General features: G+C 46.1%; 1 protein-coding gene across 1 annotated transcript; it reads left to right on the top strand.

The window, feature by feature from the left end:
* Positions 1 to 3,934: 3,934 nt before the first annotated feature.
* On the top strand, positions 3,935 to 10,521 carry LOC143703921 (uncharacterized). The gene is made up of 2 exons (XM_077197387.1): positions 3,935 to 4,777; positions 5,121 to 10,521. The coding sequence occupies exon 2, from the start codon at positions 8,598 to 8,600 to the stop codon at positions 9,573 to 9,575; it is 978 nt and encodes a 325-aa protein (XP_077053502.1). The 5' UTR covers positions 3,935 to 4,777; positions 5,121 to 8,597; the 3' UTR covers positions 9,576 to 10,521.
* Positions 10,522 to 15,604: the final 5,083 nt, after the last annotated feature.

Genomic DNA, 15,604 nt, shown 5'->3' with positions numbered 1-15,604 from the left:
TGGGACTATTTGTAAATAAAGTTAAAATTTTCATTGTTCTTTACACATTTTATTTAACAATTACACATGTCTGTCAAGCAAAGGCTTTGACAAATATATTTTTTGTTCAAAAACTGTTCACCATTGTTGTGTGATGTGTGATTTTCAGAAATAAATGCCAAAAATCGAATTTCCGTTTTTGAAATTCTCTAGTTTATAATACATTTTCACTCATACTTCCTTTATAAACATATTACATGCGTGCTTAGGTTAGATTAGGGTCTTCTGAATCCATAGATACCAAACACATAGTGTTCCATCTCCATTACTTATAGTTTATAAGCCCAAATGTAAAAATAGAGAAAACGGACCAAAAAGAGCTTAGTCCCCAGAGGGTTAATTTCCACCAGCAAGGCCATCTTGGACCAGCTGGACTTAGCCCACAGACTGGAATTTAGGCTGATCCTAACTCGAAAGTGAGTATACTGAGATTACTTATCTTGTGTAACAAATGTTTGTCATTTAAAACACAATTGAGATGAGCTGGTTTTAATGTTTGTGTATTTCTGTCTCTCTTTCCCTTTGTTTTATTCAGGTATGCCTGTGACATGCGGGTCATAAGGTTCCTTGCCCTGGGCAACAGCCCCTCTCTCTTAGTGAGGCAGCTGCGGGAGAACCACAGCGAGGAGTGGCCGATCGTCTTTGCCGATACCTTGGTGCCTGCTCAGACTTCATCTCCCAGCCAAGCCTGCTCCCTGTGAGGTTTCAGGAGCCACCTGAGCCCGAAACTATCCCCTCCCACAGGTGGATGCTGGCTGTTTATGGGCGAGATATCTTGTGCAGGATTGACCACATTAAAGCCAGCATAACGTCCACATATGGCTGCATTCTGAAGATGGACTCAACCAAAAAGGTAACTATTTTTACATTTCAATCAAAAGAATTGAAAATACACCATTAGTAGTAGTACAGTAGTATGTATGTAATGTTCCATATATAAATAATTTAGCATCACTCACTGTCTTTTCTGTGTGATTACAGATCACAAAGAAGCTGTCGGGGTTTGCAAAGGGGACAGCTATGTGGCTAACATCTGTTAGCAATGAGGTGGGCCAGATCCTCATTAGTGTTCTGACAGCTCAGGAGGGTCCAGCCCTGGACCGAATGGCAGCTGACCTCATCCGGAGGTACATGCGGGTGTGGCTCCGCCTCAGCTCCTCTATGTGGACTGCGACTGCTGTCGGGAGGGCACTGGGCAGACCAAGCTCAAGCAGCGATTTGGTGGGTGGCCAGACTTGGTGGTGAAGCTGGACATCTACCATTTTATGCGGCGACTGGCAGCTGGGTGCACTAAAGATGCACATCCTCTTTACCCCATTTTCATGGCACGCATGTCTTGCTGCATTTTTGAATGGGACAGTGGGGATGTGTCTCTGCTGAGGCAGGCCAAGAGGGAGCAGCTGAAACATGAAGGTGTCCCTGGTATCACCGACACTATGGTGGACCAACGGATCACCAAGGATGAATTGGCCCTGGACTGCCGAAGGCGGACAAGAGGAGAGCAGCAGACCATTCTGATGATCGAGCACCTCCTCAGCGAGCTGATGGGGGTAAAGGGTCGAGACCTTCTTGGTGTCCCTCTCTTGGACCAGGAGAGGATGCAGCACATCTGGCAAGTCCAGATGAGGCACGTAAAGTGCATTCAGGATGAACCAGGTGTGCTGCTCTACACACAGACTGGCACCACCACCAACGATGGTATTGTGCTGCCAAAATACAGATGCGCAAGGGGCTCCACATCACTGGAGTCCTTTCATCTACACCTGAACAGGTTCATTCCAGGTCAGTATAAATCATTATTCATCAGAAATATTAAGGGTGACACAATGAATGTCTTTCAAATAGCATAGCAAAAAAAAAAAAGTAATGTAACGTTATTGATCTTATCTAAAGGAACAAGCGCCAACAGCTTAAATTTCCAGCTGTACCTCATGGAAGGCTTGAACAGGTGGAATCAGGACCGTAAAATGGCATCTCTGGCAGGCACACCTCCGTCCCTGTTAAGCTACTCCGGGGACTTGGTGCACTGTGTCAACACCCACAGTGTTAAGGTACTTGGAAGACAGCTTGTACCGTCTTTTCAGCCACCATCTGTCTATACTGGTGAGTTTCAGCTTTAAATTGCTTTTTATATTGCATAAAAATAGAATATTTATATTATTTTTCTGAAAACTGATTTCCCTCTAATGTGTTCTCCTGTCTGTCCCAGGTGAACTCATAGGTATAGATTACCTGTACCGTCAAACAGGGCAGGCCATGCAGGACGTGGATCCTGACTCTGAGGTGACAGAACAGATGTTGGAGGATCAGGGCACGGAGGAGGAGTTGGAGGATGAGGGATTCGGAGATGTCAGTTTGGACCTTAACCTAGATCCCACTATTGAGGTGCTGGACCTGTCCCCTGGCTCATCACCCACCACAATCAGCGTAGCCAGCACTCCTGCCTCTGTCCAGACTGGGTCTGCTAACACCACCACAGCTGCACCTAATCAACAACTGGTAACTATTCTTAATAATAAAAGTACAAGCAGTATTATTTGTATAGCACTATTAACTTTATTTGTATAGCGCAATGAAAAGAAAAATAGAAACAAACTAAATACCATTAATACAATCTAAAGAGTAAATAGATTAATAAAAAAGCAAAGTAAAAAAGATAAATTAAATTCCAAAAACATGTTTTTCCCCCTTTTTTCAGTCTTACAACTGGATGACCAGGGTGCCCTCTGGTCCATCCTCTGCCACAACCTCTGGTCCATCCACCATGACCACCCACGCCGCCTCTGGTCCATCCACCATGACCACCCACGCCGCCTCTGGTCCATCCACCATGACCACCCACAGCGCCTCTGGTCCATCCACCATGACCACTCACAGCGCCTCTGGTCCATCCTCCACGACCACCTACGCCGCCTCTGGTCCATCCACCATGACCACCCACAGCGCCTCTGGTCCATCCACCATGACCACTCACAGCGCCTCTGGTCCATCCTCCAAGACCACCTACGCTGCCTCTGGTCCATCTGCCATGACTGGTCCATCCTCCACAACCACCCACGCCGCCTCTGGTCCATCCACCATGACCACCCACGCCACCTCTGGTCCATCCACCATGACCAACCATGCCGCCTCTGGTCCATCCACCATGACCACCCACAGCGCCTCTGGTCCATCCACCATGACCACCCACGCCGCCTCTGGTCCATCTGCCATGACCACCCACACCGCCTCTGGTCCATCTGCCATGACCACCTACCCCTCCATCCTTCCTCTCCCGACCACTCTCACTGTCTCTGTTGCTGCAGCCACTGCTCCTCCAGCAGTGCAACCAGTGCCTGAGCAACTGCTGGTAAGACTTTTTGTGACAAGTACATTGTGATGGTTGTGTTGTTCCTCTGCTTGTGATATTGTATCTTTTTAACATTGATTTACTCTTATATTTTACCAGGCTGTGGATGAGCGCGGTGTACCAGGGATAGAGAGAGTGGACAACCTGGCGGGCTACTTGGTGGGGCTTAGGGTGGAAACTGGGCAAACTCTGAGCCACCAGCAGGCCAGTACCATCATTGCCCTATGGCAAAGCCTGCTTCCGTATGACCAGCAGAGAGTGGCGTACGCTGCCCGGCACCAGGTGCGTCTCACAACAGGACGCTTCAGGTGCTCAAAAACCAAGCCTGAATTCACGCCTGGTGTGGACAGCATGACCCGTTGCGTCCTTGGGTCAACAGGATCCCCTGCTCAGTGGCCAGACTGTTGCTGCCTGGTAGAGTCTATCTTCGTTAAACTGTGTGATATTCACAGGAGCCCAAAAAAATTGGGAAATCATGCCGTAACAAGATGGACTCTAATTCTGAGGGACTACAGCAAGATTCGGCAGCTGGTCCTGTGCAATGGGACTGTGATGGAGAATACCACCCTGCAATTGTTTGAGGTGAATCAAACAACCTTAATTCAGTGGCACAACAAGCGGCTGAAGAGGCAAGAATGTGCCATCCTGCTTCAGGTAGTGAACTTGCCAGCCCCCATTCCTATTGCTGCTAGGCCTCTCCCCCCTGGACAGATTCGCCCCACTGCAGCACCCCTACAGCCTGGTCCCCAACACCGCTACCACTTGCCTGAAAGCACAGTGGGAAAGGCAGTGGACAAGCGAAAGTCTGCAGTTCCAGCTCCGCACCCCCCTCCTCCAAAAGTTTTCCGGCCAAGGCAGTTGTTCCCTGCTGATTCTGCCCCTTTACCTGTTGTTCCCAACCCCAGTCCTGCATTTGCCCCCATAGTCCAAACACCTGTTTCTGCTCCTTCACCTGTCATCCCCAACCCCAGTCCTGCCTTTGGCCCGTTTGTGTTTTTGTGTCCAGCTCCAGTTCCTGCCGTCCGGCAGATTGCTCCTGCTGGCCCCATTCCCTCCCCACCACCTGCTCGGAGGCCCTACGTCCGCACTGTGGACAAAAACAAGTGCAGTCTGTGCCACCAGCCCCGCAACAAAGATACTGGCCACAGCCAGTATTATGGCCACATTTACTGTCCCCAGACTGCTGTTATGCCACTTGACCAGTGGATGGAGGAGATGAAGAAGAAGAGGGCAGATAAAAAAAATAATTTGTTTATTTCAAAATGTATACATGTGTGTGTGTGCGTGTGCGCATCCGTTAGGGTCATTTGTTCACCCTCCATGAAGCTAATCTGTTCACTTGCTTTTTAAATTAGTTCATTTACCCCATATGAGACTATGTAAGCTTACGTAAAGCTTTTTTGTTTCTAAATAGTCCACAACCTGTTATATACTGTCTGTGTGTGTGTGTGTGTGTGTGTGTGTGTGTGTGTGTGTGTGGGTGCGCGTGCGTGTGTGTGAGTGTGTGTGCGTGCGTGCATGTGTGCATGTGTGTGTGTATGCTCATGAGGGTGTTTTTATGTGAGAGAGAAGGAGAAGGTGTTTGTAAATAAAAAATAAAAAGAACTTTATTTCTATAACAGTATCCTTTGGCTTTTTTCTATCAAACCTATCTGGAAAACTTTTTACAAACTCACACAGATATTAAAATTACAAGAAAGGGACATAATGGTATTCCAGACAGATCAAACAGGGTGTGCGAAGTGAATGTCAGAAACATTTCTTTGATATAAAGGTTTATTATTATTTATTATAAGCAGTAGTAGTATCATATTCTTATTTTAATTATTTGTATTGCAACAAAGCATTACAATTACAAGAAAGGGACAGAATTGTATAACAGACAGGTCCACAGGATCTGAGAAGTGATTGTCAGAAACATTTCTTTGATATAAAGGTTTATTATTATTATAAGCAGTAGTAGTAGTAGTATCACATTCTTATTTTTATTATTCTTATTGCAACAAAGCATTAAAATTACAAGAAAGGGACATAATGGTATTGAAGACAAATCCACAGTGTGTGAGAACTGAAGTGAATGTCAGAAACATTTCTTTGATATAAAGGTTTATTATTATTTATTATAAGCAGTAGTGGTATCATATTCTTATTTTAAGTATTTGTATTGCAACAAAGCATTAAACTTACAAGAAAGGGACATAATTGTATGGACAGGTCCACAGGATGTGAGAAGTGATTGTCAGAATGATATAAAGGTTTATTATTACTATTATTATTATTATTATTATTATTATAAGCAGTAGTAGTAGTATCATATTCTTGTTTTTATTATTGTTATTGCAACAATTACCAATTCTATTTGTATCAGTTTTTTTAGCTATATTTCATAGATTCATAGCACTTTGTAAGAGTTTGCAATAGTTGATGCATGTTCCAATCGGGATTCGAACCGACGATTTTCGCCTTTTTCCCCTCTTTTTTTCTCTTCTCCTTCCCCTTCTTTCCTCCTCCTGATTGGTGAGGGACCTTAGCCATCGAACAGCGTAAGGTTGTCATGCAAATCTCGTCGCTGATTGGATGGCCAACGTTTAGTGACAGGTTACAAACTCAGGTTCTCGACGTTGACAGGTATGTTATATTAATAATAGACTTTAGGGTGAATGTTCTATAAAATCTATGAGAGAGTAGGTTTTTGCTAGCTCCTTTGGAGAAACGTGGGAAATGATGTTGAAAGGGTAACATAACGAATGAGGTAACGTTAACCCCATACGTTAAAATGACCCGCTGTTGTGAATTTTTCTAAATAAACTGCGATAGCTGCCCACATTTACATTTAGTCTCTTTCTTTCTGTTACATTAACACATTCGGATTGTACTACGACATTTATTGTGTAAGGTTAATTAGACTAGATGTAAACCCTGTTTACGTAGGGTAACGTAAGCTAGCCGTTTGTTTGTTTGTTTGTTTGGCCAGTTAATGTCGTTGTCGTTTAAGAGATTTTTCTTCGATGGTGCTCATCTTAAACTATGTTTTGTGTCATTGACCTGATGTGAAAACCGTTAATGCCTGAGGTGTTTTTGTGTGCTTTTTTAATAATCTAGTGAGGTCAGCACGAAGACCCTAGTTGAAGTGTAGACCTATGGATTAACTTTCTGAGTAAAATAAATTGTGAAATTAATTAGTTACCAATCAACACATTTGTTATATGATAAGGTAGGCTATACTGTTCATTTGATAGACATATATTGCTGAAATATTGAGAAATAAAGTAGTAAATCAGTAGTTGAGTAGTATTTCCATCTGTTACGATTCATTTTTGTTGTTTTCCATATATTGTCCCTAATATCTGCAGAAATGACAAAGACTGGGAAACCAGATGCCTACTGGGCAGGTGTGATGTCCCTGTATGCCCAGGGAAAGTACACATTTACAACTGGCAAGAGGCCGGGGTCCAGGAGATGGAGGGCGGTAATACTGCGGATTGCTGATTGTCCTTTGACCTCCCCTGAAAGGTCAAACTATTGTCCGCAAACTAGACATATTTGGGAAAAGGATCCCCTGCAAGTGTGGATACCACCAGGTAAACGATGCCATTGATTCATTAAACATGTGATGTGATGAAAATATACTGGAAAATGTAATGGAAAATGGTTTCTCCTCAGTTCTACTGTTTGTTTCCAGTGTTAAACAGTGTGAGTATGTAATTATTAGTGGAAATTTACTTTAAATGTAAACCCACTTTGATTGTTCCCAGTCAGCAGAGAAGGCAGGGACAGCAGCATCCAGTGCAGGTCAGCTGTGTCTCAGGTCAGCTGAGAGTTTACAGGCCAGTGCAGGTGCAATAGCTACAGTTTCTCAGGCCAGTGCAGCAGCTGGGAATGCTGTTAAAGTTCCAGGACCACAGACAGGTAGCGAGGGCTGGGTATCGATTCAGATGTTACAATTCGATTAGATTTCAATTCGCAAGCTTTCAATTCTATTCGATTTTGATTCTCCATTCGGTTTTTTGATTTCGATTCTAAATTCTATTTCGATTTCGATTCGACTCAATGAATATATATTTAACACAAATCCTATATTTATTAAAAAAAAAGAAAAGAAAAGTGAACATTAGTTTACAAGTGGTTAATTAATAAAAAGACATTAAGAGCCACAAACCTGTATATTAAACTCTTTTTATTTTAGGTACACTTGGGTACATTAAAACAGAATCATATCTACCTGTGCCCTTCCTGTCTAACAGGTAGGACATATGCAGAAATTGAATAAAGTTATCAAACAGTCTGCGCTGTATTAATTATAAATTATATATAGACTAATCCTTATTAAAGTTACAAAAGTTCTTGTCAAGAGCAGTGAATGTTTTTCTCTGTTCCCTTTGTTCTTTGATTAATTTTAACGAAAGATATAATTAGTGACTACTGTGTACTGTCCCTTTAAGACCAGTCGCTGCTGACAGACGTTGATCTCACACGCGCCTCATTCTCTCACGAGTCACAACTCTTCACGTTCTTCCTAAGACTGCTCTAATTTTATGAAGATACTCGACAAAAAGACATTTTGGCATAATTGTGTGTTATTGTTCGTTCAAGCGCGAAAGTGAACTCTATTCTGGGCTGTTTTGTGCGCACGCACGATATCAGCACAAGTCTTTCTGTGTGTCACAGTCACGACATTTTTCACGACAGCTCTTTTTTGTCTTGTCGCACATGAATGGTTTAAAAACATTTGCATGAATAAGAGCAGGATTATGTAACACTGGCCAAAGGATGACAAAAATTAACAGATGCTGCATTAATTGCGTTAACAGCCCAACTTTGTTAATTTCATTAAAAAATCGCAGCATTTTGCATCATATAATTGCGTAGGCTTGACATCGGGATTGCGATATGATTAATCGTGCAGCACTAGTTGAGGTTATTTTATGATTAAGATAAAACAAACATAAAATCTCACATCATTAGCTATTAAATGGAGTTTGCAAGCTTATTAACAGTGGAGGAAAATTAATACTGGCTTTTGGGTAATAGATAAATAAATATGGAAAAAAATGCGATTTGAGGTGTTTGAATTGAGAAAAAAAAACATTGATCGAAAAATCACATTTTTTGCCCAGCCCTACAGACAGGTGTAGGTCAGAAAACTCCAGCTATGTGCAGGATGAGCGAGGGGAAGTCTATCACATGCTCGCTGTGTAGTTAGGAGGTGATGTGCGAGGACTTCACGCAGCACCTGTCAGACTACCACACCCAGGGGCAGTGTGAGCAGTGTGGTACAAAGGCCTGGGGGGCGTTTGGATTGTTACAGCACATAGAGGAATGTCACCTTTTGACTTGTCCAACAGACCTCCCAGATGTTGCTGCTGCTACCACTCCCATAGCCCAAGAGACGACACTGCAACCCAGTGACCAACCCGATGTTCCTGCCCCTGTTCCTGCTCCACCCACAGCCCATGAGACGTCACTAGCACCACCACGACACCCACTCACTCTGCAGCCTCCTGAGGTAAACTGGGTGAATTTTCTACCCAAGCAGTTCACCAGAGTCATCCAGCCAGCTGACCAGGAGTGGATCGCCCACATTTTATATGACAGTACTGGACAGCTGAAACAAAACCTGTCTCAGAGCTGGTTTCATCCCCCCAGCCCCACCAAATCCATCTCAACTCCTGATCCACATAATTATTTCCAACAGCAGATGTTCCTGTGGGTTCCAATGCGGATGTGGGGCATCCCTCTGAAATGCACCCAGTGCAATAGAAAGATGCACCATTCTGGCATTTACACTAAAGCCAGGGAGGTAATTGACATTGATTCAAAACATTACCTGGTGGGTGGAGACTATCCAAGGTGCAGCAAATGGATGATTCCCGTCTGGCCTTGGAGCATTGACATTTTAAAACAGCTCGATCCCTCCTACCGTTACAAATTCCCAGCTGTCCTCACAACCCATTTGGCACTGGACAGGAGGTGTGTTGCGATGTTGCGCCCAAGAACATTAGGGAACAGCTCCAGCTATTTACAGCAAGCCTTGCAGGAGATACACAGTGAGGAGTGGGCTAGGCGGACCATCGACTACCTCGCTGATTGTGAGGTCCACAAAAAGTCCTGTGTCCGATTTCAGTATTACGAAAAAATTGTGGAAGAAAGATGGATCATCATTGTTAGGGCCATACATGTTTGCTAATGTAAATGTTGTATGGTTGATGGTTGCATTAATGATGGTGAATCTTCCTTCTGGGTCCATAATAGATTGATTTAGTGAAAACTGAATATCTTTATTTATTAAAATTGAAACCCCTCTTTGTTTCCTGTTATAAGTTGAAGCATATATTTTGTCAAATTGTTTGAATTTAAGATCCTGTGATTCTGTGTCTGTTAAATGTGTTTCTTGTAAGAAGCAAATATCAGCCTTTAATTTTATTAGATGATTAATAACTGTAAGTCTTTTGGATTGGTTACGAAAGCCGCGTATATTCCATGTTATTAAATTAAGTGGTTGCATGCGTGTATGTCAGGTATATCCGAGTTGTTGTCTTAGTAGATATATATGAGTTAATATTCATATAAAGTGATAGAGAAAGAGAGGGAGTAAGAAAAAGGGAAAAAGTGTTTGTGTGAGGGGATATGACGTTTTTGTTTTTTCTTGTCAGTTTTGAGTGTACGTGTGTCATATCAGTTCCCTTTCAAGGGAACTTGAGCTGTGTCAAACGCTCTGGGAACGCCCCTGCGTTGTGCGTCATGAAGCACGTATGGAATCAGCCCAATGGAGAGATGGAACGTCATAGGCGGGTGACGTCATCGACCAGGAAACTATAAAGCACCCCATAAACACAAGCGCAACAGCTTTCTGTGCCTTCAGTCGCGCTATATGTGAATCTGTCCCTGTGTGAATATTGTCTGTCTTCATATACTCTGCACCACACAAACAATTTATATATATATATATATATATATATATATATATATATATATATATATATATATTAAGAGAGATATGGCGAACGAACAGCAGTGTAGGAAGTGTGTCCCTCCCTGCTCGCATTATTGTACGAGTGGGGATACACACGTTATTTGTGTTGTTTATTTGGGAGTGCAGCATGCCCAGTCAGCTCTCGAGGGAGCTGATTGTGAGCATTACGAGCGTCTGCCATTAAGGACGCTCCGCTCCCGCCGGGCGCTCTACGAGGAGAGCGGTTCGGTGCGCACTCCCCGCGGTTCGGGTCCCGCTCTTGCCGAGGCAGAGCGACGACGCGTATCGTGGGGATCGCAGATGGATCTCTCAGCGGGGTTAGAGACGGGCTCTGCCTTATCTCTCCCTTCACCTGTGAGATCCAGTGCCTCAGTCCCGTGTTCGGAAGCACGCGCTGCGGTTTCTTCCGCTCGGGCTGAGGCACCAGTTATAAATGAGGGAGATGTGGAGGATTTGCCACCTTACACTCCCGAAAGTGATGAGCTAGTGGAGGTATTAACAAGAGCTGTAGAAAAACTCAGTATCAAAACTCAATATCCCTGCGCGCAACCAGAGAGTCGGCCAAGCTAGTTGGTCGATCTATGGCAGCACTGGTGGCCGCAGAAAGACATCTGTGGTTAAATCAGACAAATATAAAAGAAAAAGAAAAAGCTTTCCTTTTAGACACTCCTCTCTCCCCACTGGGTTTATTTGGTGATGCTGTAAATTCTGTCATCGATAAATTCCAGGAGGAGGAAAAGCAAACAACAGCTTTTAAGAAATTTCTCCCTTTAAAAATTCATGTCCCTGGGGCTGCTGGGCGGGAGCAGCCCCGGCCGTCTGCGAGCTCATCATATAGGGCGCTGAAGCAGAGTGTCACGTCTCGTGCTCCCCCTGCTGGACAGTGGGCTCAGCCGCGGCACTCTCAGCCGAAATCTCCCAGTAATAGAACTGATCTGAGGACAGTTATATTAGCTAAGAAGGCTTCGGCTAAGAAGAAGTCCTGGCGCCACCGTGCGCAGGACACTGAGGGTGGTCCCCACCGAGGCGGAAAGGTGTTCACCTCTTTCTACGGTGCCCATTCTTCCTCGGTGCCCTCAGGGGCCCGTTCTGCCAACCCCGCCCTCCATGCCGGGGCGCAGACGGTCCCAGCGAGCGATTTCCCGAGGGACGCTCGCTCCCTCTGAGGAGGGTTTCAGAGCGGTTAGACCAGTTGTTCCCTGCCGGTGTGCCGTTACAGGGCGCTGCGTTTGCTGCTCAAGTTACACCAGAGGCCAGTCTCGAGAGACTGGTACCCTTAGTAGAATTTCTGGCAGAGTGGAAAAGCCTTCCAAAAACATCTCATTGGGTCCTGCAGACAATAGAAAGGGATTATGCTATCCAATTGAGGTGTCGTCCACCAAGATTCAGAGGGGTTCTGCCTACAGTGGTGGGCCCCGAGCAGGCTCTGGTTATGGAACAAGAGGTGAAAGCACTCCTTCAAAAGGAGGCTATAGAACGGGTTCCTCCTCCCAGTGTGGAGTCAGGCTATTACAGCCGATATTTCATCGTTCCAAAATAGGATGGGGGGTTGCGTCCAATTTTAGACCTGCGCCTATTGAATCGCTCGGTAGGGAAGCCAAAAAAGATGCTCACTATCAAGCAGATCGTGTCACAAATCAGATCCGAGGACTGGTCTGTCACGATAGATCTAAGGGACGCGTACTTCCACATTTCCATCCTTCCACAACACAGGAAGTTCCTGAGGTTCGCCTTCGGGGGCGAGGTGTACCAGCACAGGGTTCTTCCGTTTGGCCTAGCTTTATCTCCCCGCACTTTCACGAAATGCATGGACGCAGCACTAGTGCCCCTGAGGCTTCAGGGTGTTCGTGTCCTCAATTACATCAACGATTGGTTGATTTTAGCTCAGACAGAGCAGATGGCGATTCGACATTGAGATGTCGTTCTCGTTCATATCAGGAAGTCGGGGTTGAGGCTGAACGCAAATAAAAGTGTATTATCTCCTCAGAAGACCACTTTTCTGGGTGTCGTTTGGGTTTCGGTTTCGATGCAGGCGCGACTCGCTCCGACCCGCATCGTTTCGATTCTCTCAGCTGTGAAACAAGTAAAGCTAGGCCAGCTACTTACTGTAAAAAAGTTTTAGAGACTGTCGGGTCTGATGGCAACAGCGTCCGACTTTATACATGAGATCGCTACAGTGGTGGCTCAGGACCAAGGGATTCTCCCCGAGGGGAAATCCGCTCCGCACGGTCAAAGTCACGCGGCGCTGCCTTCGTGCTCTGGTCATGTGGAAAGAAACTTGGTTCCTATTCAAAGGGCCTGTGTTGGGGGCTCTTTGTCGTCGCGTAACGCTAACGACGGATGCTTCCCTCACAGGGTGGGGGGCGGTCACGAGTGGTCGTCCAGCCCAAGGGCTGTCGCAGGACCACCATCTATCACGGCTTATACATTTTCTAGAGATGTTGGCGGTGTTCCAGGCTCTGAAACACTTCCTAGCAGACCTGAGAGGTCATCATGTGTTAGTTCAGTCAGACAACACGTCGGTGGTCTCTTATATAAATCATCAGGGGGGCCTTCGGTTTCGCCGGCTTTACAAGTTGGCCCGTCAGATCCTCCTGTGGTCCCAAGGGAGGTTACTATTTCTGAGAGCAATGTATCTTCCTGGGTATTTGAATTTGGTAGCAGACTCCCTTTGGAGACAGGGGCCGAGAACGGGGGATTGGAGACTCCACCCCGAGGTGGTGAGAGGTCAGGGTGAGAGGTCAGTCTCGGATTATTCCATCGAGTTCCGCACCCTGGCGGCCTAATGTCATTGGAACGAGGAGGCGCAGTGGGACATGTTCCTGCATGGGTTGGCTGACCGCGTCCAGAGAGAGATCTACGCCCTGGACCTCCCCACCTCGTTGAATGGGTTGATCGAGTTAGCTCTGAGGGTGGACGCTCGACTTATCAGAGCAGGAGGCAGAGTCCCGTCTATTCGACACTCGGGAGGAGTAGAGTCTCAACGGTCCAGCGGCAGGGACGCGATCAGCCCAATCTTCGATCACGAACCCATGCAGGTGGGTCGAGCTCGGCTTTCCCGGGAGGAGAGGGAGAGGCGGAGGTCCCAGGGCCTTTGCCTATACTGCGGAGGTGCGGGACACTATGCTTACAACTGCCCGGTAAAAGGTCAAGACCGATAGTAAGTATGAGGCTACTATCGGGTGGGATCTCCGCCGAGAAGACCTCATCCACATCTCCCATCCTCCCGGTAAGACTGAGATGGTCAGTTCACCAACACGACTGTCAAGCACTTCTGGACTCTGGGGCGGAAGGTAATTTTATGGACAGCACTTTTGCACACAGATTTCAAATTCCTCTCAAACCACTCACACAGAGGATTGCAGTACACGCTCTAAACGGTCAGGAACTTCCCACCATTTCATTCATCACTGAAAACATCACTCTCATTACTTCAGGCAATCACTCAGAGACTATTTTTTTTTACTTATTGGATTCACCCCTGGCACCCGTCGTTCTCGGACATCCCTGGCTCATCCGTCATAACCCCCGAGTGGACTGGCATCAGAAAGCTGTGTTGGAGTGGAGCAAGGAATGTCATAAGTCTTGTCTGATGTCTGCTTGTCCGTCTGTGCCTGTTTTTGTGTTACAGGAGGAGGCAGGGGATTTGTCTAACGTGCCCGAGGAGTACCACGATCTGAAGGAAGTGTTCAGTAAGTCTCGGGCTGCTTCTCTTCCTCCGCATCGTCCCTATGACTGTGCTATAGATTTACTGCCAGGTAAGTCTCCGCCTAAGGGCAAGTTATTCTCGCTTTCTGTCCCAGAGAGGGAGGCCATGGAGAAATGTATTTCTGATTCTCTAGCAACCAAGTTCATCCGTCCTTCCTCTTCTCCAGCGGGGGCGGGGTACTTTTTTGTGGGGAAGAAGGATGGGTCTCTGCGACCTTGTATTGATTACCGGGGGTTGAATAACATCACGGTAAAGAATACTTATCCTTTGCCGTTGATGTCTTCAGCCTTCGAGAGGTTGCAGGGAGCGTCCGTCCTCACGAAATTGGACTTACGTAACGCTTATCATTTGGTTCGCATTAGGGAGGGGGATGAATGGAAGACTGCTTTTAATACCCCCAGGGGGCACTTTGAATACTTGGTCATGCCTTTCGGGCTGTCCAACTCCCCAGCAGTCTTCCAGGCACTGATCAATGACGTGTTGCGAGACATGATTGATCAGTTCATATATGTCTACCTGGATGACATATTGATATTTTCTTCGTCTCTCCAGGAACATGTGCAACACGTCCGACGAGTGCTTCAGAGGTTGTTAGAGAATGGGCTTTTTGTCAAAGCGGAGAAATGCGATTTTCATGCACAGTCTGTTCCTTTCCTAGGGTACATCATTTCGTCTGAGGGAATGCGCGTGGACCCTGAGAAGGTTAAGGCTGTGGTAGAGTGGCCAAGTCCAGATTCCCGTAAGGCCCTACAGAGGTTTCTGGGGTTCGCCAATTTCTATCTGTGTTTTATTCGCAATTTCAGCCAACTAGCCGCGCCTCTGACCGCCTTGACCTCCCCCAGAACTCCGTTCAGGTGGTCAGATACAGCCGAGGCTGTGTTTGCCAAACTCAAGAGCCGCTTTGTTTCAGCTCCCATCCTCGTTGCCCCTGATTCTTCACGTCAGTTCGTGGTGGAGGTCGATGCAGTTCTGTCCCAACGCTCTTCTGCAGACGACAAGATACATCCCTGCGCGTTTTTTTCTCATCGTTTGTCCCCAGCTGAACGCAATTACGACATTGGTAATAGAGAGTTGTTGGCAGTCAAGTTAGCGTTGGAGGAATGGCGTCATTGGTTGGAGGGTTCGGGGGTACCTTTTATCGTCTGGACCGATCATAAGAATCTAGAGTACATCAGAACCGATAAAAGACTGAACTCCAGGCAGGCTCGGTGGCCACTTTTTTTCGGTCGTTTTGATTTTTCTCTCTCGTACCGCCGAGTTCCAAGAACATCAAACACGACTCTTTATCTCGCATTTTTGATCGTTCCGAACGCCCGTCTACTCCCGAGTGCATTTTACCGGAGACCCTATTTGTTTCCACACTCGTATGGGAGGTCGAATCGAAGGTCAAGACGGCCTTAGAAGGGGTAATGCCTCCGCCCGGTTGTCCACCGAATCGTTTATTTGTGCCGGAGGGATTACGGTCTGACGTTATACAATGGGGTCATGGCTCCAACGTGGCTTGTCATCCAGGAGTTAATCGTACTAAGTTTTT

This window comes from Siphateles boraxobius, unplaced genomic scaffold (assembly GCF_051911475.1).
Source record: "Siphateles boraxobius isolate OS27281-9 unplaced genomic scaffold, OSU_SipBor_1 39, whole genome shotgun sequence".
NCBI classification, from domain to species: Eukaryota; Metazoa; Chordata; class Actinopteri; order Cypriniformes; family Leuciscidae; genus Siphateles; species Siphateles boraxobius.
Note: the sequence above shows the minus strand (reverse complement) of the source record. Positions and strands in the feature narration are given on the sequence as shown.

Coding starts and splice junctions, on each gene's coding strand:
- LOC143703921 (XM_077197387.1), top strand. CDS start 8,598: ATGTGCGAGGACTTCACGCAGCACCTGTCAGACTACCACACCCAGGGG.